The following is a 21,076-nucleotide window of genomic DNA, read 5'->3' on the forward strand; positions in this document are numbered from 1 at the left end:
TGGTCTCACAGATCCCAGCCTGAACATTGTTTGTCTCGGGCCATTTGTGAAGATGCTAATTATCCTGCTGCTGAAAAGAATGCTGGTGTCCCAGTGACAGGTTAGCTGCATGGCAGGCATCTTTGTCTAAATGATTTGTCTTCGATCAAGAGGTGCAACACTTTCCAGCTAAATATTTTCAAAGTGATAATAAAAACTTACCTTCTTTTAGGCTCAAAATTGGCTTAGAGTAAATAAATGCAAATGGTGTCAGGTTTATCATTCCTCTCTTATGCTGTTTCTTCCCTTCTTTTCAGGAATTCAGTGAAAATAAATGACATTTACTCAAAGTATAGTCCTTAGTTACAACAATAAAATTTAAAAACTTTCCACATATTTGCTTTGAAGAAAATAGTCATTTATTGTCAAAGCATCCAACATACTCCGATAAACTATAAAGTTTAATAAATATTTCCAGGGATAAAAGAAACACATAACTATTCAGACTCCATTTCACTGGCACAAAATTACACTTTGTATTAAAAAGAAATACATATTTACATAATTGATGACATTCTTCATTGAAGTCCATAATCATTTCATTATACATGCACTTCCCCCTGGAAACTCAAATTGACTGGCGACCCCTTTTTATTCATTTTGTTTATTTTTGTAAGAACACAAACTATCAAGAAATGCAGAAAGCATCTCACCCTCCTCCTTTACTTTATATCTAAAATAAATTTTGCCCTTACATATAATTATTACATCTAAATCGTAAGTGCTTAATAATTTAAGTAGAAACGTATGACAAATGCATCAATATGTTGCAATATATGACATTTTAAAAAATGTACCTTTGTTTTGGGGAAAGTGAAAATGCGTGCATTCAAAAGAAAACCCCCTCAAACAACCCACCCAATCAAAAATCCACCATCCTGGCTCTTGTGTGTGTGTGTGTCTGTGTATGTGTGTGGGTGGGTGGGTGTGTGTGTCCCGGGTAAATATTTGAATGAAGCTCCCGGAAGGGGAGGACGTGTGTGCGCGTTGAGGGGAGTGGTGAATGTACGTATCTTTGTGCAGTGTTTCGGGGTGCAAGGAAGCGGTGGATGTTCTCGCGTGTTTATTCCTGCAGGTGGCTTGACTGTGCGTGCGCGCGCGCGGAAAGCTGGGGTCCTTTCCGAGTCAATTATGCGAGGTCATGTGCCTGGAGAGGTGGTGGCGCTCCCTGAAGGACTCATTGCAGATGGGGCACTTGAGTTTCTCCTCTCGCCGACGCTTCACCAAGGGCTCCATCGCATACTCCTTTTTGTGGTGCGACCTCATGTGGTACACCAGGTCAGAGGTCATGCGGAAGGAGGCGTTGCACTTGGCACACCAGTTCTGCGCGGGCAGACACAGCGAGGTGAAGGAGGGCGGCAGCAGCGTGAGCGCCGAGGGCAGCTGCAGCTGCAAAGGCCCCGCGGCCGCCGCAGCAGCTGCGGCTGCAGCGGCAGCGGAACTCTTGGGCCAGAACGCGGTGGCGTACAGGAAGGGGCTCTGCTTAGGTAGGCCCCCGCCGCCGCTAGGCAGGGACCCGCAACCTCCGTTCAGGTCCGCGGCCCCCTGGAGCTTCACCGCTAGAGGGTCCGCGGCGGCGGGGTAGAGTCTGGTGGGGCCCACGCCGTCGGCGGGGTGGCATGGCTCCAGCGCGCCCAGCTTCTGGCCCAGCACCAGCGGGGACAGCTGCGAGAAGGAGCGTGCTGGCTGCGAGAAGGCGCTTTTGCGCTCGTCCGACGCGGCGCCCTGTCCCCCGCCCGCGCCGCCTGCGGCCCCGGCGCCCGTGCCGCCCCCACCGCCGGTGCTGCCCGCGCTGCCCAGCTGCGGCACCGAAGTGAAGGCGCTGCCCCTCGCAGGACTGCCGCCCTCGAGCCGGCTGGGCAGCGGGCCCCCGGGCCGCGGGGCCAGCAGCTTCTCGGCGCCTACCGGCGACGCGGCCGCGGGTGTGGAGGAGCCGCCGCCGCCGCCAGCGTCCTGGTCCTCGGAGGCGACGCCCCCGCCGTCGGCGGTCCCCTCCTCCTGCAGGCCGGCCGCGCGGGTCGCCTTCTTCACCTCCACGAAGGCGCTGCGCTTCGCCTCGCCCGTCTCGGGACTGGGCGGCGCGAAGAGGCGGCCGTTCTCTTCCAGGCCGAAGTAGCTGCCCGAGGCTCGGTACTGCTGCGGTGTGCACACCAGATCCTCCTTGGAGGCCGGGAGGGGCCGCTCTGCGAAGCGGCCCCGGCTGCCTACCAGACCCGCGCCACCGCCGCCCTCCGCCGCCTCCTCCGGGAATTTCCTCTTTCCTTTGCCGCCGCCCGTAGCGATGCCGTCGGGACTCAGCTCCGCCTCCTGGTGGCCGCCGCCGCTGCCGCTGCCAGTGCTGAGGCTCTGTGCTGGGGAGCAGCTGCTGCCTCCCCGGGAGTTTTCCAGCTCTCTGGCCAGGTTGTGGAAGTCTGTGGATGGTTTTGCGCTGCTGCCGCCGGCGGCAGAGGGTGGGTTGCTGCTTTCGGGGGAGGGGGCTGGGTAGTGGTGGAGGGGACCGGCTTTGCAAAACTTGGGACCCGGGCCTAAAGGTGCCTCCTGCTGCTGCTGCTGGTCTTTGCCACCACCGCCGCCGCCGCCCCCGTGGTCCTTGGTGCCCACGCCGCCGCCTTGCTCGTCCTGGGGACTTATATCAGCGCTGTGAAGTCTCTTGGGGCAGCGGAAACGCAGATGCGCCACATAGGGGAACTCAAACTGGAAACGTTGGCTGCATTCCAGGCATGTGTAAGGGGACGACCCTGCTTAGTGAGCAAACACCACACACACACGCACGCGCGCGCACACACACACACACACACACACACACCACATGATTACTCAGCATCGCCCCCAAGCCAGTTTGCCACCATCCCCTTGACAAATCCACCTTCATTTCTCAGGGCCTGAGTGCCTGAGAAAAGAATGACCAACCTGATCTAACTTTCCCTCTTGATTTGGGGGGAATACAGCAAACAAGTCAAGTTTCCTTGCTTTATCTTCACCTATCTGTTTAGCTTCATTCCGAACTATATCTCAGAATCTTCCTATGAGACACCCAAAGGGAAGAAAGGCGCGCCAACGCGCCGGATGAGCCCCTGCCGCTCCCTGCGTCTCTCCCCCGCTAGTTAAGGGCCCACACGCCGGTCGCGAGCCAACCTACCATTCATTTTGTTGTGGGATCTAGAGGGGCAGAGCAAGAGTAACTCAGTCAGTTCTTTCCCGTACCAAACTAGTAACTCCTCGTCTTTGGCAATCCTGCGAAGAGAGCGGTAAAACAGCTGTCCGTTTTTTATATAGGCTTCAAGGTTCTGCTCTTCCTTATCTCTGGCCGACTGGACCAACCGCAGCCACATGAGACCTTCGGAGGAACCATTTGCTGCTGAGGTGTCTACCTGCGGTTTGAAATAGATGAAAAAAGACAAGAAGGAGAGGGGAGAGGGACCCTCATGAGAGAATGAAATCAGAAGAATCAAGACCATTTCTTCTATGTTATTCTTTTCCAAAAATTATCTGAGACCACGCTTCCAAAAATTTGGCCCAAGCTGGGACCTGTCCTCATGTTTGTAACCAGTAGGCAAGATAACCATCCTTTGAAACACTGCATCAATCATATAGATTATTTAAGTCACCGTTTTTATATATTGGTTGAATACTAATTGAGGAAATTTCTTCTTAGAATTTAGTGTTAACCTCTTGAGAGTTTACTTCTAGGTTATCCCACATTACAAAGGTATGGAGAATTTTGTTTGTTTCAGAAATAAAGCAAGCTTAAATCTTAGAAATTACGCTATGGCAATCATGTTCCAAATCCTGGCTCAAACAATTAATAGCTTTTCTTTGTAAAGAAGAACAGGAAATGAGAGGCCTTTTATCTTCCAATTCAGACATATGGATTTAATGATGCTTTACTATCAAAACCATTAACATTTTTACTTAAATACAAACTCTGGGCACTAGCTAATATTACCAAAGAAACTAATATTTAGGGGATGAAGAAGCCTCCTCAAATGGAAGGCAAATGTACCCAATACTTGTCAAAGAACTTGCAGAAACTAGTTAGTATGCAAATAGCCTCCACCCCAGTGAAATCTCCCAGAGTTTAGGAAGTCATGTTCATCACCAGGATAAACCAGAACTGAAGCACTGATTTAGATATTTCTAACATTCCAAATCAAATTTTGTCATTTATTCCAAAAAATCAGTTGACAATAATTTGAGTTTAATTTTCCTTTTCTAATTTTTGATGTGTGAAATTGATTGCTTGCTTTATTGCATTTTCCACAGGCAAAACCTGTCTCCACTTGTCATTAGAATTATTTTTAGTCCATTTCCAACAGGACATCACCCTCATACACCTACACAGCTCCAGCGGAGACTTACCCGAAAGATATAAGGTACTGTTCTCTTGTCAGTAGACTTGAGAGCTATGAAAGCAATGCTGTCATATAGGGAAGTATGGCTCAGGACACAGGGACCAAATATAGCATTCTCAGGGATGTCGCAGGTGGTGTAAACGCTGGTAAAAATATCTGTCAGACATTGTTGGACAGCCTTGGCATCTCCATCCCAGATGCCTCGCTGGATGCCTGTATCCTCCATCACTGGAGATAGACACACAGCAAAAGAAAGTGAGTTACAATACTGCTTTTACTGCCATTAACCCAGGCAGAACTGTTCAAATACTAGGCAGATTTTCTTTGCACCTGCCTGATTTTTGCATAGCTCTTATTTCAAAATTATAGGAGATAAACATGGCATATTTTAAAGATGAAAACTAAGAGATACTTGTTAAAATAATTAGAATAGTGGGAAATCTGGAGCTGACTGCTTGGAAGAAAGTAAAGAAAGGGCTGGGGAAGACTAGATCATTTTTGCATTACCTTGATGTTGGATTGGGTAGATTTTGGAGGTGAAGTTCAAGGCAGAATATATATATTATATATATATTATACGTATATATTATATATATTTATATATTACACACACACATATTTTAACCAGCCTATAGACTTCCCTTACTGAAAGAAACTTCTAACCCTTGGGGAAAAGTACCTCTGCCTATGTATTGAACTGGGTGCCCGGGAGCTGGTTTTTTCCTTTTCTTCCAAAGAGGGGAGCAGCATTAGTGAGCAGGCGGAGACAGCGGAGCATGGCGAATGGATTTCAAGTGGAGTGTCAGGGCCACTAATTCTGTGTCAGCTAACCTTTCTCTGCAGCCTACAAGAAGGGACGTATGTCTGCTCATTACCATAATCCAACACTGTTCCTCTGAGGCTTTAATTAAAAGCAGCAAGCAGAGGTAATTTTTTTTCTGGACATGCTTATTTATGGATGAGAGTGAATCCCGGTTACCTTGTTATACAAGGGGGTGGATTGAGTCACATGTAGCTCATGAAGTGAGCAGGTACAGGACAGGCCTAAAGTGTCCCCAGTCTGAAATACTGTGTGTAATGACTGGTAACTTTTCACTTCCCCTACCCCATATGACCCTTTTTGGGCAAGAGGGGGCAGCCCTCCTTGAGCAGTCCTCAGTGGGCTCTCCAGCTGTTTAATCCACAGCAATTTAGAAAGTAATGCCCCAATGGAGGGTTCTCTATTAAGCTGTCATAAAGGGACATTTTCCTTCCTCTGGACACCCCATACAAGACTTATTATTAAAAAACAAAACAAAACAAAACAAAACAAAAAACAGATGTTTAAATTTTTTAACTAGCTTTGAACTAGCTGCATTGCTTAGTATTTCAAACTAATCAAAAGATTCCTCCAAGTTTGTTGTTTCCTGATAATGTCACCGTTGGCAATTATTTATGTATGTTTTGTATAATTAAAGTAACAGGAAAGAGTAGATCTAATTCTTTTCCTGCAAAGCTGTTCATTATGGAGTAATATTAGCGACGTCTGTTTTTATTTTAATTTATATTAACCAATTAACCTTACACGTGTGACTACAAGGTGTGCTTTTTTCCCCCCATTCCAGCTAACATAGTCTAAAACTTTGGTTTGTCTCATTTTCCATTCATCCTCTTGCATCCTCCAAATGTCAAGTGTTGGGCTGTACCTACCAGACAGCAGAAATAAGGGAAAATATCCATAAAGAAGAAACTTTATTATTCTACATCATCTATCCCTGGACATTTTTACCCCATACAAGATAGACATCCTGATTTTTCATTTCAAATTAAAATACATTTAAAAAAACCCATAACCTCTCATCTCATTTTCAACGGAATCCTATTCTCCTCTTTTCAATTTCCTTCAATTCAGCGTTTTATGCCCCAATTTCTCTCTTCCTTTTAAAAATCTCTTTCACACAAGCATTTCATTGTGCTGGGAGGTCGCCCCCGTCACTTCGGGCAACAGCAGGGACACAGTCATTAAAATGCAGTTCTACCTAACAATACGGTGAAAAGGTCCTCACTCCGCCGCGCTAATAGCGGTCAGAGTCGCCGCGCCAGCCGACCACGAGCCTCAAGCCCATCACAATAACCGCTGGGCAAGAGTCTAGGAGCGCCGGCCCGCGTGCGGTCGCCTTTGCCACCCAACGTTTCACAGCTCCGTGCCCCGCTCTGGGCCCAGGTTCTTATCCGCCTGCCCTGGGAATATACCCCAGAGCCGGTGGGGCTTTCTGAAAGCCGGTCGCTGCTGCCCGCCGCTAGCCCGTCCCTCTAGGCAGGCATTGTCTGGCGGCCGCGCGCTCCCCAGTCCCCGGCTTCTCCGGCAAAGTGCTCCCCACCCGCTCCTCCTTTTGTACAATATTACTGGCAGTAGAGAGCCCCTCAAGAATTATTTTTCTCTCTCTTCTGGATAATAAGGAGACGGAAGACAAAATTTTCTACTCTTTCCACCAAACTGCCTTCCTCCCATCCCCCTCCCACATCAATGCAAATAGACTTACCAGGAATAAGGTCAGTATAGACTCTACCAAATAAGGCCACCTGGAACCCGGAAGATGCAATCGAGTGTTTCTTTTTGCCTATTGTATCAGTGTATTTCCATGTCAAGAGGTGTTGGTGTTGCTGTCTTTTAGGCTCTTCCTAAAGAGATAAGAGAGAGATGGAGAGATGGGGAGAAAAAGATTGGGGGGTGGAGGGAGGGAGGGAGAGAGAGAGAGAGGGAGACGGAGAAACGGAGAGAGTTGTACAGATGGACCCGATGCAGTGACTGACTGGCACGCAGACACACACTTTTTGTTTGCTGCACATAATCTGCCCAATGACGCGTGACAGCCCACGTCCCCTCCCTTTAACTCTTTGCTGGGCCAGGAGCTCCCTCCGGCGCCGCCTGCCTCGCAGCTTTTTCCCCGGCCTGCCCGCGCCCCGCAGATCATGAGCGCCTACCCCGGGTGGCAACGCCTCTCAGAGAGCGTCCCGGCCCGCCTCTTCCTAAAGCTGGGGCCCTCTGGGACGGCTAGGAGGGGAAAATCGTTTCAGGATTGGAAAGGAAGGTACCAAAAGGATTGGAGAGGGCCTTTCCCCGTTTCACTAGGCACTTGGAGAAGCTATGACAGAGAGCTGGACACCCAGCGCGTGCGGACCCCGAGCGCATTTCCCCGGAGTCCGCGTTCCGTGAAAGGGAGAGAGACGTGCGGTTAGCCCCAGGGATTCTCTAGCCCTGGAGCCACCGCTGATTTGCGCCGCTAGTTGCCTGGGGTTGATAAACGGGCGTCGTCTCTCTTCAGGAGCGCCAACATTACCAATCTTCCCCCTGCAAAATTCAGAAAGGATGCGCTTTGGTGAGAACTTGGCTCAGCCTTTCCATGGCTCGGGAGATGAGGTTGGAGTGAGAATGTCACCAGACCTCGGAAGGGGACATAACGGTACCTCCTAGTCCCAGGACACGGGTACGTGGGCGGAGGTGGGGTGCCGGAGGTTGGTGGGAAGAGCGCAGGTTAGTGGACTCAAACAGTTCCTGGGTTTTTTTTTGTTTGTATTTTTTCTGCCCTCTGCTTCGTGCAGAATCTGCACAGCCCCAGAGGGAGTCCTATAATGGGTGCTGTTGGCACTTCGAGGCCTTGGGGTTGCGAGGCAAGGGTGATTCAAAATAAAAATGATTACCAAGATGGGCTCTGGAAAGCTTTTCGCATCCAGCCGGTGGTGGAGGAGGGGATGGAGTTGCCAAGGCCGTCTCGGGAGCCTCGTTTGTGCGCTAAGCCACTTAGAGGCGCTGACTTGCCCCTTTAGTGCAGCAGCTGATGCTAATGACTTGAGGTCTTTAACAGCCTGCAAGTTGACTCCTTCAACAGGGCTGCAACATCATTTTGCTGGGGGATCTCGGGCTTCTTTTTCACAGTTCAATTCTCTACTCCTAAGGGAAGAAAGGCCTTTGAGTGGTATAGATAGTTTCTCAACTTCTTCAGCCCCACCCACACCACCACTACTTTGAAGTGGGCAATCTGTCAGCATTAGGATAAATCGGATTGTGCAGCTGGCTAAAGTGGAGGAGGTAGAACCACAACTTAAGGAGACAGCCTCCTTGTTGTTTTTCCTTGTTGTTGTTGTTGAAATAATGTATTTGGGGAGTTGGCAAAAAGCAGCTTATCATGTTAGTTTGATCCTCTCCCAGCTTTGAGACCCTTCTCTGGAACTCAGTGGAGTATGGAGGCTTTGACAGCCTGGTGACTGCAGTCCTAGGAGGCCAGGGGAGGATTTTCCTGAGGAGAAACAAGTGCAAGGACTTTCCCATGAAGTTCATTTTCTTCCTTGTTCTCTCTCTCTCTCTCTCTCTCTCTCTCTGTTTCCTTCTCTTTTCTGGTCAGTACCCCAGGCAAGTTGCGAATTGCTGCCTAGAACTAAACTGAAATTCACAGAAAGAAGGGCTGTCAAATCCCCATATTTTGAGAGAAAGTGGGGAATTCCTTGGTTTTCAGGTTAGCTACTGACTTTTCAAAGAAAGCTTCTTAAAGTGCAGTTGTAGGTACTTTGGCTATATGCAATTTTATGTACTTCGGCTAAGGGTGACTCCTAATGATCAAGGCTTAGTGCAATGAGGGCTCTCTCACATGTCTGTATATAAGAATCTGCAGCTGTACTGAGCTACCAATTGTCTTATAACTGATTGCTCCATTGAATACTAGATTCACTTCTCTCTCTCTCTCTCTCCACACGCACGCACACACACACACACAAGCAAGCATGGACACATTGTCCCCTAATACTTTTTTAAAGAATGAGTGGAAGAATTAGAAATGTGAAAATAATGTCTCAAACATCTGGAAAATAAACCTCAGGTTTGAAGAATAGTGGCCAGAAACATAAGTTAATTCCAAGTAGAAGAAAGAAGAAAAGTAAAGGGCAGAAGAGGCATGGTTGTGAACAACTTCAAGTTAATGAAGAAAAGTAGCCATAAGAGAGTCATGGGGTCCCTTAGAAACTACAGACTGATAAATGCAATACGGTGTGTAAGGAGTGGTGTTTAAGAACATAATTTCATTAATCTGTTGAACAGAACACTCCTTAGTGCTTTCTTTTGCTGTTATTTAGAGCATTGGAAGTTTATCTTTCAGGAAAAGTCATCTGTCCATGCAAAGCATTAAAAAATTATCTTACATATTGTAAATATATAAGCCTCTATTCCAGAATGTGGACTTTAGAAAATAAACTCTAAATGGAAGGCATTTTTCTTGTGCCTGGCCTTTCTCTTATTAAATATAGAGACCATTTAAACTATGTTTCTTTTGAGGTACTAAAACCTTGACTCCAGTTTGCATAAAATAATGTTTTTGATACTTAAGTTCAGGGTGGAACAGCTTGACCTTTTTAGGTCTCAAGCTAGAAAACTGCAAAGATTTTATACATCTGAGAAGGGAGTGATTTATTGAGAATCTGGCCAACAGATGCTTCATTTCAGTTTTACATTTTTGCCCTCTAATTAATGTTTTTCCTACTGCTTTCAGGTAAAGATCCTTAAATATCAGAATTTCTCACATTTTATGAATCTGACCTACCCTTCTTATTATGAGTTAAATAAGTGACATAACAAAACAATATAAGTAAAATTAAATCAAAGTTCTTACTTGGAGAGTTTTCCAGTAATTTAAGTGGTACACATTTTGCTTGGTAATATGAATGTCCTAAATGACAATCATTAATAGGGGATAAAGAAAATCTACAAATTATTTTTATTTCTGTAGAAATTTATGGGCTAAAATGGTACATAAACTACTTTGAAATCACTCTGCATTAATACCTACTGGAATTCACTGATACTAAATGGAGGGTTGAGACATTTATTCAGCCTCAGACAGTACTATAAAAATGTACCTAGTCAATAGTTTTATGTAATTCACATGGAACAATGGGTTTATGCATATATTTGGAGCTCTCTTCCCTAGGATTTTATTTCCAATTAAGTAATTAGAAGAATGACAATGAAGACTGGGCATGCTCACCTTGTTCCACTTTAGCAAGGCTCTTTGGAGTCCTGGCAAAAATACACATGTAGGAAACTGTAGTGTTATTTTGGAAGAGTGGGCTGGAGAGAGGTTGATAAATGATACCCGAGGTGCCTTTTATGACCTAAGTGAGAGGGTGGAGAAAGGGTAAGAAAGGGAATTTTAATTCTTAGTATTAGAATGGGAATACCCTTTCTCTTCCTAGGGTTGAAAAATGGAGCCCAAAATATTTCAACTTCTTTGATAAGAGGCAGGTAACATCTCCAAGAATAATTCACATAAAGATTATTATCCTATGAGAATGAAAACACACTGATTTTCTTTTTCTATATCTTTCTAGGTTCTGGCTTACCCACCTCTAACTCTATTGCCAAAGCACTACACCAGCAAAGGCTTGATTGTCAAAAGAGTATGGCAATTCATGGTGAAAGGGGGGAAAAAACCCACACACTGGAAGATAAGAGGATGCCAATGGAGCAGACAGTGGCAGCTCCTTCCTAAGCTTATTAATTTCCCACAGGGAGGTCTCTGGAAGGGGCTGTGAGGGTTGAGGGAGGCAGAGAATAGATCTTCAAGGAGGAGAATTGCATTACCTCGTCTCACCATTCAAAATAAGGAACTTTTTAGGGGATAAACCTTATTGACTACTTGTACATGAAAGAGAAACAGAAATGATGGGCTGGTCAATTAAGAAAAACACCAGGCCTGTGCCAAAAATATTGTTCAGAGGGTTGTTAACTCATTTTCTACCACTTTGCTTTTCTCAAGAGAATGATACATGGTGGGTTTTTTAAAAAGACCCAGAGGGGTTTGTTTGTTTGTTTGTTTTACATCTTGGTGAGAAGAGGCATGCTTGCTGAGTTGGATAAACAATGATGTGAAGGAGTAGGGTGTGGGGAGGGGTACTTGTTTTTTGTAAGTATACACTGCAAACTCAGTTTGGGTCTGTTCCTCACACTAAGTATTGTAGTTGGCTCACTGGATATTACATAAGCAAATGTTTTCCAGGCTGACCCTGGGAAAGCCAGAGACTTAGAGTTGGGTAATTTTGTAGCCTGTGAGGAAGCACTTCAGGATCCCAACTGTAGGGATCATTACTCCTGACTCATACTTTTCTCTCTTGGGCTTTTCCTCATAAACAGTCCAGCTTTAAATCCTGCTGCTCCTGTAGCTACTACTACCATCATTATCATTACAATGATAATCTACCTTTCTCAAGTTTAAAACTTTCTCTCTGAGTGTTCCCAAGTTTTACTTACACTTCTGTTGGAGTTCAGCTGAGAACGGGATAGTCTTTAAAGGCTATATGTTACTATCTTCCTCTCCTGGATCTGGGTTGTAGTCAACTGGCTTAATAGCCTCTGAGTATGACTTTTAGATGGGCTAGCAAACCGAAGTGACATTGTGCAAAACTACCAACAGATATGAAATAAGTGCCTCATACTCATCTGTGTGAGTATGACCTCTGAACCAAATCCAATATCCACTATTTTGACCCCCTGGATTCTCCCAACTTTTATATTCCTCCCAAGATGAGTATGTAACGATCTGGCAAGAAAAGGCCTGGATTTTTGTCAAATCCATAGGTTCCAAAGTCCTTCCTAGATTCAGACACCACACCCTTTGAATGCATCTCAGTGTGAGGGGGGTTGGCTGGTTGTAGCCAGGTCTCCATCAGTCACTCTGAACCTCCTTACCCTCTGGGTCTGGCTTTTTAGGCAGACTGGGGATCAGCGGATGTCTAGCAGTCTCAAATTGGTGTCCAGCAATCTCAAATGAGAATTTGAGAAGTCTAACTCTAGGCCTTGGGAATGTGATAATATTGAGAGGCTCTACATCAAATTTCTTCACACAGCCAGGAGAATGGACATCATCCCAAGATTCAGTAACTCTGTGCCACCCTTTTCCTCTCTGTTTTAGGTGGATTGTAATTCCTGAGTTAAATAAAGAGGCAACGATAGACACACAGCATATATATCCTGGGCAGACTACACTTCCTGGCATCTAATCCCAGTTAGCTTTCTGAGGCATGGACTGTGAGAATTTGGGCTACTGGGGGAAAAGCAACAGAAAGCATGGCTCTTCTGGGAAAGGGGTCTAGGCAGGGGACACAAATGTCCAGTGCTTGGAATAAACCCATGGTACACTTTCCTGAGGCCCAAAGAGAGAGATGTTTCATTTTCTCAAGGAAGAGAGAAGCAAGAGAAAGAAAGCAAAAAGAAAGGAAGAAGGAGAGAGACAGAGAGGATTTGAGAAGTATATACCAGTTAGGAGTCACAATAGTGATGATTCACATTGTATTAAAAAGTCTTGGAAATATGGTTCAATTTCTTCACAAATTATCCTCCCGAACTGCTCCCTTGATCATATTGCCAACTGAACTCTGAGTGAAAACTGTATGATTTCAGTTCAATTAATCCCAGGTGTTCTATGATTTAATCCAGGGATATTAATTTAGCATCAATGGGGGATGTCTCCCAAAACATTATAAGAAAAGCTGTTAGTTCTCAGAAGATTTTCACAAACACCTGAAAGCTACCAATGTAAGTCTTTCCTCACTGCTAATACTTGGAAACGTGGTCTCCTAAAAAAAATTCAAAGATCAACATGTCACAAATGCAGCAACATCATGACTACTATAAACACTTCTGGACTTACATTGTGAAGTGGAGGCAAGAATAGGCAAGGATTGCAACATACGTGTTCTCTTGAACTTGCTGAGTGAAAAGCTGCCTCCCAGGCTGATTTGATAGTATCTGTAATGTAATATAGTAACCATGATATTATTCATCATCTCCTTTTAAGGAAGTTTAAATGAAAACTCTTATTTTTAAAAGAAATAATACCCAGAATTGCTAATTAAAACACTCATAAATTCCTAAGAATAAACATGTTGAATATAATGACCTAGATGTTGAGATTTGCTAGGCCTAGAATTTAATTTAGGCTTGAATAACTTTATACCTGAGCAGAAATGGTCCTCTATGCATATATGGGTATGGGTGTGTGTTTAAGAAGGTTGGGGTGAATGTTGTCAAAGGCATCAATTAAAAATAAGTTGTAGGACTGTCATTTTACTTGGATGCTTGTCCATTAAGTAGCCAGTTCTCTTTTTTGGATGTTTTCATGTAAGATGATATTGAGAAAATAGTTTGTGTGAAATCATTCAGGACAGCAATTGGTCCCAGGGGAGCAAATTGAATAGAGTTATAAAGAATATATTTCCTGAGTATACTGTTACTATCTAATATCTTGTGTGTGTGATCAGCTACCCCACAGCATTATCTATATTCTAAAGTCAGTTTAAAACTGAAGTCCTAAGACATCTGTGTTCCAAATAAGTGGGGTTCTCCTGAACTTTTGAAAATATCCTCGAGAAAGCCAATGCCAATGCACTGAGTGCAACGAGTTTTATTTGTAACCTGCGGGACTGAATTAGCGGCTCCTCCTCAAGGCCCCACACAGCTGAGTTTGAGTCCTGAGTTTGGGAAGCAAGACAAGGCACAGAAGTGCCTGCTAGACTCGAACACTTCTTGATGTCTACATTGTCCGATGCCCATGTCTTAGTGAAAGGTACAGCGACAGAACTAAGAGTGCAGAGAAGGTCAAATGACAGACTTCAATGTGGGCAAACCAGGTTTCCCTGGGAGAGATCCAAGGAGGGCAACGCCCCCACAGTGTCAGGAGGCGCAGACACAGATCACATCATTTGAGCTGATTCACCAAAGAGTGCAGAGCCCTGACACAGGAGGCGACCAGGGCAGAACAAAACAAGCCATCATCTGCCCAGCGTCGCCCTTGTAGGGGCACAGTGCACAAACCGTGAATGTGGGGCAGTGTAGGGCCAAGCTGCGCGCTTGGTACGCTCCAGATGAACCCTGAGGAAATGCAGTTCCCAAGGGCCCACCACATTTCCCTTGTTCTTTAGCCTTCCATCGGCAATTAATGCCATCACTTGCTTCCCGCTAGGTGACCACTTTACCTGCGGAAAGGCGTCCCAAGGGCGGGGTCTCCGAGAACCTAACACTTTTTCCACCACCCTGTCTCCCTGCCTCTGTGCACGACCTCGAGCAGCTGGTCGCCTGATCTCGTCTCGCGGGGCAGGAGCCTGTGTTCCCATTTTTTACTAGCTGGGCTGCCGGTGACCTACCTCAGCCTTGATTTTCCTCCGGTTGAACTAAAGCTGGCAAGAGCTGCCTCCCGGATCGCAGTGAGGACTCTAAGGGAACGAGGGCGAACGCGCTTTGGAAAGCCAGTTGCTGAGCAGATGGTAAGGGATCACTTCCAAAAGCCAGGGCTAGTTTCATTTCAGTCTTGGACACTAGATGGTCTCAATGCTTTCATTAATGAACATTCTCCTTAGAAGTCTGGAGAACTGACCCAAGAAGAAGGACCAACAATTCAGGCTCAGGAAAGCCCACAACTCCATAGGGGAACCAGTACTGCATGGGGTTGAATCCCCACTCCCCCGCCCCCAGGTAATTTAACCGGTCTGTACTTCAGTCCTTCATCTGTGAACTGAGGGCATAAAAGGGACCCTTTTCATAAAGTTAGGGCTGAGTTGATACTTAGCAAGCAGAGAACAAGGCTTGGTACATACTAAATGCCCATTTCAGAGCTGCCTATTGTTACTAACACTGCCTTTGCTTCCTCATTAGAAAACTGGGAACTGTACTGTGCACCCACTTTCCAAGAGACCTCCTACTCCCACCCCAGGTTTAATGGAAGAGCAATCAGTTTGCTGCGGAAGGCTGGCCTGGTAGATTGATATTTGACTTCCATCCTCCCATGCCCATCTTGCGAGTTCTTTCTTTAGGCCTGGTGGAGGTGCGAAGGGTCAGGGTCGCTGTGCCACGTTAGAAACGCGGGTAAGTCAGGCTGTTAAAGGCTCATCCGGGCGACTCCGTGGAATGAGAAGCATGTGAACACGTTAATGGTAAACTCCAGCGCCGCGGCCAAAAGTCGAGGTCTGGGAGTGAGCAGAGAAACCTGGAGCACCGGGCCTCCCAGCGCTGACCGGGGCTCTGGGCCTCCTACAGTGCGCGTGACCTCCCCACTCCTGTGAAGGGCTGTGGCTCAGATGCGGACCGGGTGGATGGCTCCAGCCCTCCCCTACACGCCCAAGTACAGGAGCTTGGCGGGACGAGGTAACTAGTGCCCGGAGGCAGCAGCTACACCATTGGCACTGGAGCTTCGTGCAGGGCGGGTTCCCCCCGTGGCTGCCCTCACTCCTTGTTCCAGCGCCCGCACGCTGGCTTCAAGAGGAGCACTGTGGGCCGCATGACAGACGGGGCCCCCTGTCTGGCTCGCGAAGCCCAGCGGAGCCTCCTTCTCCTAACCCACGCCGCTTCCGCGCAGGCGCAGCCCTGAACGGGAGATTTACGTTTTCCCCACGCCCACCGTCTCACGTTATATGAAACTTTCCGCCCAGTCTAGGACTGGGGATCAGGTAATAGCGGTCAGTTGTGGGTTCCCAGTTGCTCTTCCTTCTGAAGGATCCAAGAGGCAGTGGTTAAGAGTTTGATGTTTGGGATTTTGAACACTCAGGTCTCAACCCTGGGTCTATAATCTCCTACCTGTGTGTTTGAGCAAATCACGTAACCTCTCTGAACTTTAGTATCTTCATTTGTAAAATAGTAAAGACAACATCTATTTCATAGAGTGGCTATGAATATTGCAGGTCAAGCCTGGGTTCAGATCCCAGCTAGGCCACTTGCTTGAGTTAGTTAGCATCTCTATGCTTTTGTTTCCTGTGAAGCAGGGGGGATCTGTGAAATAGGGATATTATAATATTTAACATCAATAACATCATACTTAAAGGGTCAGCATACGAATTAAGTGTGATGAGGCTGGCAGAGCATTCAGCCTAGCATGAAATAAATGCCCAAAGTTTAAAGCATCTCAGTGTCCTCTGCTTTGGAATGCTAGGTAAACAGAATTTTAAAAATCTCAGCTCTCTCCTCCCACTTTTTTTCCTCTTTGGAGAGAAACAAGATGCAAAGATGTATGTCAGTGTGTGGGGTGGTAGTGCCTGGAGAGTTGGAAGGAAGTAGCTTGTGGCAGAAAGTTAGGGGACCCTTGTGGAAGTTGAATGCCTGTCCTCCTGGCCTTTTCTCTTTAGTGTTTAGTTACAAGGTAAAATAATTGAAAAGGCAGAGAAAAGGGACTTGGAACATGGAAGACACTCAACAAATGTTTCTTGAACAGAAAATGACATTTCAAAAATCAAGGAGACAAAGAGTCTGTCTGAAATGGGAATGGAGACCCAGAGTTGGGATTGACTGCCATCTCTTGGTGCCAGGTTGCTAGTAGGCATTTGGGGCTCTATTGGAGCATTTTTGTGTGACTTTATGTTATAGATCTCAGGAAGGGGGGGTGACATTACTCTAGAAGAAAAGACTCTGAGGACAGGAGGAGCCAGAGGTTGCATCCCCTTGCGTATAGAGGAAGAGCACAACCCAACAACAGACACGGAATAAACCTGACTCAAGAGAAGTTAGAGAAGTAAAACTCAGGTGAAGAGAAGAAAAGAGAAACGATATGGACTATCTTGGGGCAAACTAGGCCTCCAGTATAGGGTTGGACTCTGTATATCCCCCAAACCTTGGAAATTCAATTTGGAGCCCCAAACCCTAAATTTGCAGACATCTCCTAATTATCTTCACAGCTTAGACCCTCTCAAAGTAGAGAAGCATACCTGCATCACCAAATGCCCCATCATTTTCCCCTCTCCTTCAACACAGTATCATCCTTCTTTTCTGTTCTTCATAGATAATAAAATAATGGACAATGATATTTTACCCATCAACTAAGAGGACATCCAAGAAAACATGGCCTGAAACAGCATTCAAAATGATGTTCTTCTGCTTTTTTTTTCCCTGAGGGCAGAGAATGCTGATACAGCAGCAACCTGGGGTATTTCGTAAAGTTCTAGCTCTTAGTCCACTATCCTGAGTAAAAGATTCCATTAGCAAAAAGGAGAATAAAATAAAACCAATTCCTCAGTATTCTACCCTGGGGGCAAAGGAGACATTGGTGAGAAGGAGCCACAACTTGGAAAAAGATTTATTTTTCCTGGCCATAAATCTCATCCCTTGTTCCTCTGCCCAACGAAGCATGATAAAGTCCTTTTCCATAAAGTATTCAGTATTAGAGCCACAAAGCTCCCCCAATCAGTAGCCATCTGCTTCTACCATAACTGCTGCTCCCGAAGCAGGGAAAGCAGCAGCAGAGAAAGGGCACCACTGTTAGGCTGCTGGACAAATGAGGAGCCTGAATAGCTTTGGTTTTCCTTGTGTATCTGTATCTATAGAGACAGGAGAAGAAAGGCTGCATTATATTGATACAACAATTGTAAAACAAAACATGGAAGAGGCATCTAAAGGGCAATATCGCATGCATCAGGGGTCCCCAGATAAAAGGGCACTAACAGATTTATAGAAACCTTTAATTGGTTTTCAATTGAAAGCTAAAGAGGCCAGGGTGTAGCTGTGAAGAGTGGCAAAGTGCTCTCCTTCAGCCCTCTGGAGGCGTGATCGATTTCATGAGCGGAGAAAAGAGGAGACCCTACCCGCCCAGAGCTGCTGCTGCTTTGAGGGCAGGGAGCAACTCCACATTAGCAACTTTCCTTTTTGGCCAGAGAGTTAACTGATCTGATCTTAACAGTCTCTCTCTCTCTCCCCCTCCACCCCCACTTCTCTCTCTCCCCTCTCTTCCTTCCTCCCTCATTTCTTCCCTTCTTTCTTCCCTCTTTCAGACCAGTAGGTAAGTGGAAAGAGGAAGGAAAGGATGCAAAAGTAAATCTAACATTCCAGTTCTGGGAAAAAAAACAGGCTCCTAATAAGGCCCAGACTTTAAACCTGTTTACCCACTAGTAGGGAGGCCTCTGAAAGAAACAGGAGTCTGACTCTTATCCTACTCCAGCCTTCCTTTTCTCCATTATTATACCAAACCAGTCCTTCCTTTTCTATACCAAACGGGAAAAGCTAAGCGTCACAGGAGTCTCTCCACCTAGTGTAGTGAGAAGTTTTCCCTTGTGCCCACCGGGTTTATTTCAGAGTGGATCTCTCCATTCAGCCAGTACCAAGCGCCTTTTCCTTAACCCGTTCCTGCGCAGCGCCGCAGCGACGGTGGCCCCGGCCACAGTGCCCACCCATGCAGCAGCCTCGGATGTCCGTCTGTCTGTTCCTAAAGCTAATTTATTGGCCGGACCCTCCATTATCACTTTCGGCTTCCTAATTAATCAACGATAAAAGGCAATGACGCAAATTACGATTATGAGGGAACTGGAAGATGGTTTTGAATAAAATGGGAGAGGGGAAATATGATTAATTGAACGACATGATAGTGAAATCTCAAGTGCGAGAAACAGGCCCCAAGAGATCAAACTCTGAACTCATCCGTATGGCAGGTGCGCCCCTCCAGTTGTCCTAGTGCCCTCGCAAGTGCCCTAAATTAAGTCACATGGGTCCTAAGCCTTCGGAAGAGACAGAACTGGGTTCCCACTCCAGCTTCCAACCACACTGTGCCTGAGGCCCTTCCTCCAATCCTACCCCTTTCTCAATCACCATCACTCACTCTGCCGCCGCCCCTGTCGACTTTCCGGGCTCCTTGCCGGTGAGTCCACTCCACCTCAGGACCGCATTTTTATTGAAGTGTACCCTATTATTTCGCTAATGAGCCGCGGGTCTCCTCAGTTTCCCTTCTGTCCTTGCACATTCCTCTAGCGAGGCTAACTCTGTGAAATTGCAGGAAAACAAGTCTAGTAGGTCAGAGATCGCATTTGCTCGTGTAAGGGATTAATAAAGCTCTTGTCTGATGCTGCTTTTTAGAATTACGTTCGGGATTAAAAGACAGACTCAACACAGGCACACATTTTGCATCCGCTGGTCGTTGTGATTAATTTTTCCGAGGGGATTTGGGCCGGGAGCTTACGGAACGTGCTCTCTGGGTCTAAAACCCGACGACCTCGGCGCACGGGCGAGCGGAGGGTCTGGGGGCACTGTGGGCACGCGCCAGAACACTGGGGGATTAGAGAGGACATCGGACGGGCCCGGAGATGCCAGCCACTGCGGCCTTTCAATGTCCCTTCCCTCCCCTTCCCCACCCCCAGCGCAACTGCTTCTGAAAAAAAAACGGTGAAGACTGTTCAGGGAGGCTGTCTTTAGGGTTCTGGAGAGCGGTAGAAAGGGAGAGAAAGAGAGAGAGAGAGAGAGAGACTCTTGACTGTCATGACTTTTCGGTGGGAGAAAGGGGCTCAGTACTAAGCCAGTGAACTTCAAGCATCCGTCTTGCAAGGGAAATCCCCAGCTCTGCCTTCCAGGGAAGCGCTGCTCCAAATGCATAACTCACCCCCCAATCAAACAGTCGCCGTGCCCTGTCCCTCGAAAAGAATGACTTCTACCTCTGAGAGCTGCCATTCTCAGGGCTGCTTTCGCGAGCACCCAGGGAGGCACCTAAGGAGAGGAGCCAGAGCCAGAGTCTGAGCTTGAAACACGTCCATCCCCTCCACACTACCTCCCGGCGGGCGACAAACCCTCCCCCTAAGCCAGTGATCAGAAAAGAAAAGGAAAAGTGTCGGGGTGCAAGCGGGGAGGGAGGGGGAAGTAAGACAACAAGGTCAGAGAGAAAGATAGACGAAGAGAGGGAGAGGGAGAGGGAGAGAGAGAGAGAAGCAAAAAGGAAACGAGAGAGGAGTACAGTTAGAACTGAGAAAAATGAGGAAGGGGTGGCAGCGGTGGGCGGAGGGCATTACCGCTTTCCAGCGGAAGGGGGCATCTTTGCGGCCGAGGGACCGTTCCCCGGGGCGGGGGCGGAACGCCCCGGCAAAGCCAACCCGGTAGCACCGGCCCCTGGGTGCTGGCGCCCCCTTCTGGCTGCTGTGCGGCCGCTCCCTGCTTCTTACGGGTGCTCTGGACCAGAAACTGTTGCGCCCTCCGCGCCCAGGATGAAGGGGTAGCGGGGAGGAAGGTCAATAAAGAGAGAGGGTTGGGTGCCGGCACGCTCAGGCTCCTCCTTCCCCACCCTGCGCCTGCCCCGTGGCTTCCTTACCTGGGGATTGTGGGGCTCCTTCCCCGTTAGCGCAGCTACTGCGGGCCCCTCGGCGGCCGCGCTCCCACCCCAATCCAAGCCTGCCGAGGAGCCCGTCCGCCTCGCGAAATGGCCCCGGTCTCTGCTGCAGCAGCTGAGAGGGAGGGAGCGACCGCCGGCTGCTGCCGGGCGGCGTCTGGGGGCCGCGAGCCGAGCGCAAGGAGCCGCCATCTGGAGCCTAGGCAGCGGGCGGGGGTGGGGGTACAAGAGAAGGGGCCAGGCGGCTCGGCCCCAGGCGGGCGCGGTGCAGGGCTCTGGCGTGGGAGTGGCGCCCAGTCGCCCCAAGTACTGCGTGTGTGTCGCGAGAGGGGTGGTGTGGCGGGTGGGGGTGGGGGTGTGTGAGGGTCATGGCCCCTGGGGAGGAGGAGCGGAGGCCTGCCCTTCTCAAGTCCCACGGATTACGGGGCAGCCCGGTATCCGCAGGTTTAGCGAAAGAGAGGGGACCATCCTGGCAACCACCAGCCTCCTCCAGTCATTCTCCCTCTGGGGATGGAGAGCTGGGTGGGCGAGGACAACCTAAGCACTCCTACACGCTCACGCACACGCTGTCCGTCAGAAGTGGTTTGCTCATTTTCCTCT

The 21,076-nt window shown here is 47.6% G+C and overlaps 1 protein-coding gene across 14 annotated transcripts; it reads right to left on the reverse strand.

Moving 5' to 3' along the window:
• Positions 1 to 380: 380 nt before the first annotated feature.
• Positions 381 to 20,795, reverse strand: PRDM8 (PR/SET domain 8). Of its 14 annotated transcripts, none has more exons than XM_033214304.1 (9): positions 20,459 to 20,584; positions 14,559 to 14,783; positions 13,067 to 13,164; positions 10,406 to 10,532; positions 8,073 to 8,322; positions 6,914 to 7,722; positions 4,399 to 4,619; positions 3,179 to 3,410; positions 422 to 2,780 (listed from the first exon to the last, which is right to left on the reverse strand). In XM_033214304.1, exons 7-9 carry the CDS (start codon positions 4,615 to 4,617, stop codon positions 1,165 to 1,167), a joined length of 2,067 nt encoding a protein of 688 aa, XP_033070195.1. In that variant the 5' UTR covers positions 4,618 to 4,619; positions 6,914 to 7,722; positions 8,073 to 8,322; positions 10,406 to 10,532; positions 13,067 to 13,164; positions 14,559 to 14,783; positions 20,459 to 20,584; the 3' UTR covers positions 422 to 1,164. The 14 variants fall into 14 exon arrangements, with proteins under 14 accessions (XP_033070204.1, XP_033070195.1, XP_033070202.1 ...); XM_033214311.1 differs by having other exon boundaries at positions 6,914 to 7,052; positions 7,553 to 8,322; XM_033214310.1 differs by having other exon boundaries at positions 6,914 to 7,052; positions 7,467 to 8,322.
• Between the last annotated feature and the right edge of the window lie 281 nt (positions 20,796 to 21,076).

The sequence above is a fragment of the Trachypithecus francoisi genome, unplaced genomic scaffold, assembly GCF_009764315.1.
Source record: "Trachypithecus francoisi isolate TF-2019V2 unplaced genomic scaffold, Tfra_2.0 Lachesis_group1, whole genome shotgun sequence".
NCBI lineage: Eukaryota > Metazoa > Chordata > Mammalia > Primates > Cercopithecidae > Trachypithecus > Trachypithecus francoisi.

What these genes read in the sequence shown, in the direction of transcription:
- PRDM8 (XM_033214299.1), bottom strand. Translation starts at nt 20,668, where the DNA reads ATGGCGGCTCCTTGCGCTCGGCTCGCGGCCCCCAGACGCCGCCCGGCA. An exon ending in CAGTACCTTATATCTTTCGG is followed by an intron (nt 3,411 to 4,398) that starts GTAAGTCTCCGC and finishes TTCAAACCGCAG; the next exon opens with GTAGACACCTCAGCAGCAAA. An exon ending in ATCCCACAACAAAATGAATG is followed by an intron (nt 2,781 to 3,178) that starts GTAGGTTGGCTC and finishes TTGCTCACTAAG; the next exon opens with CAGGGTCGTCCCCTTACACA.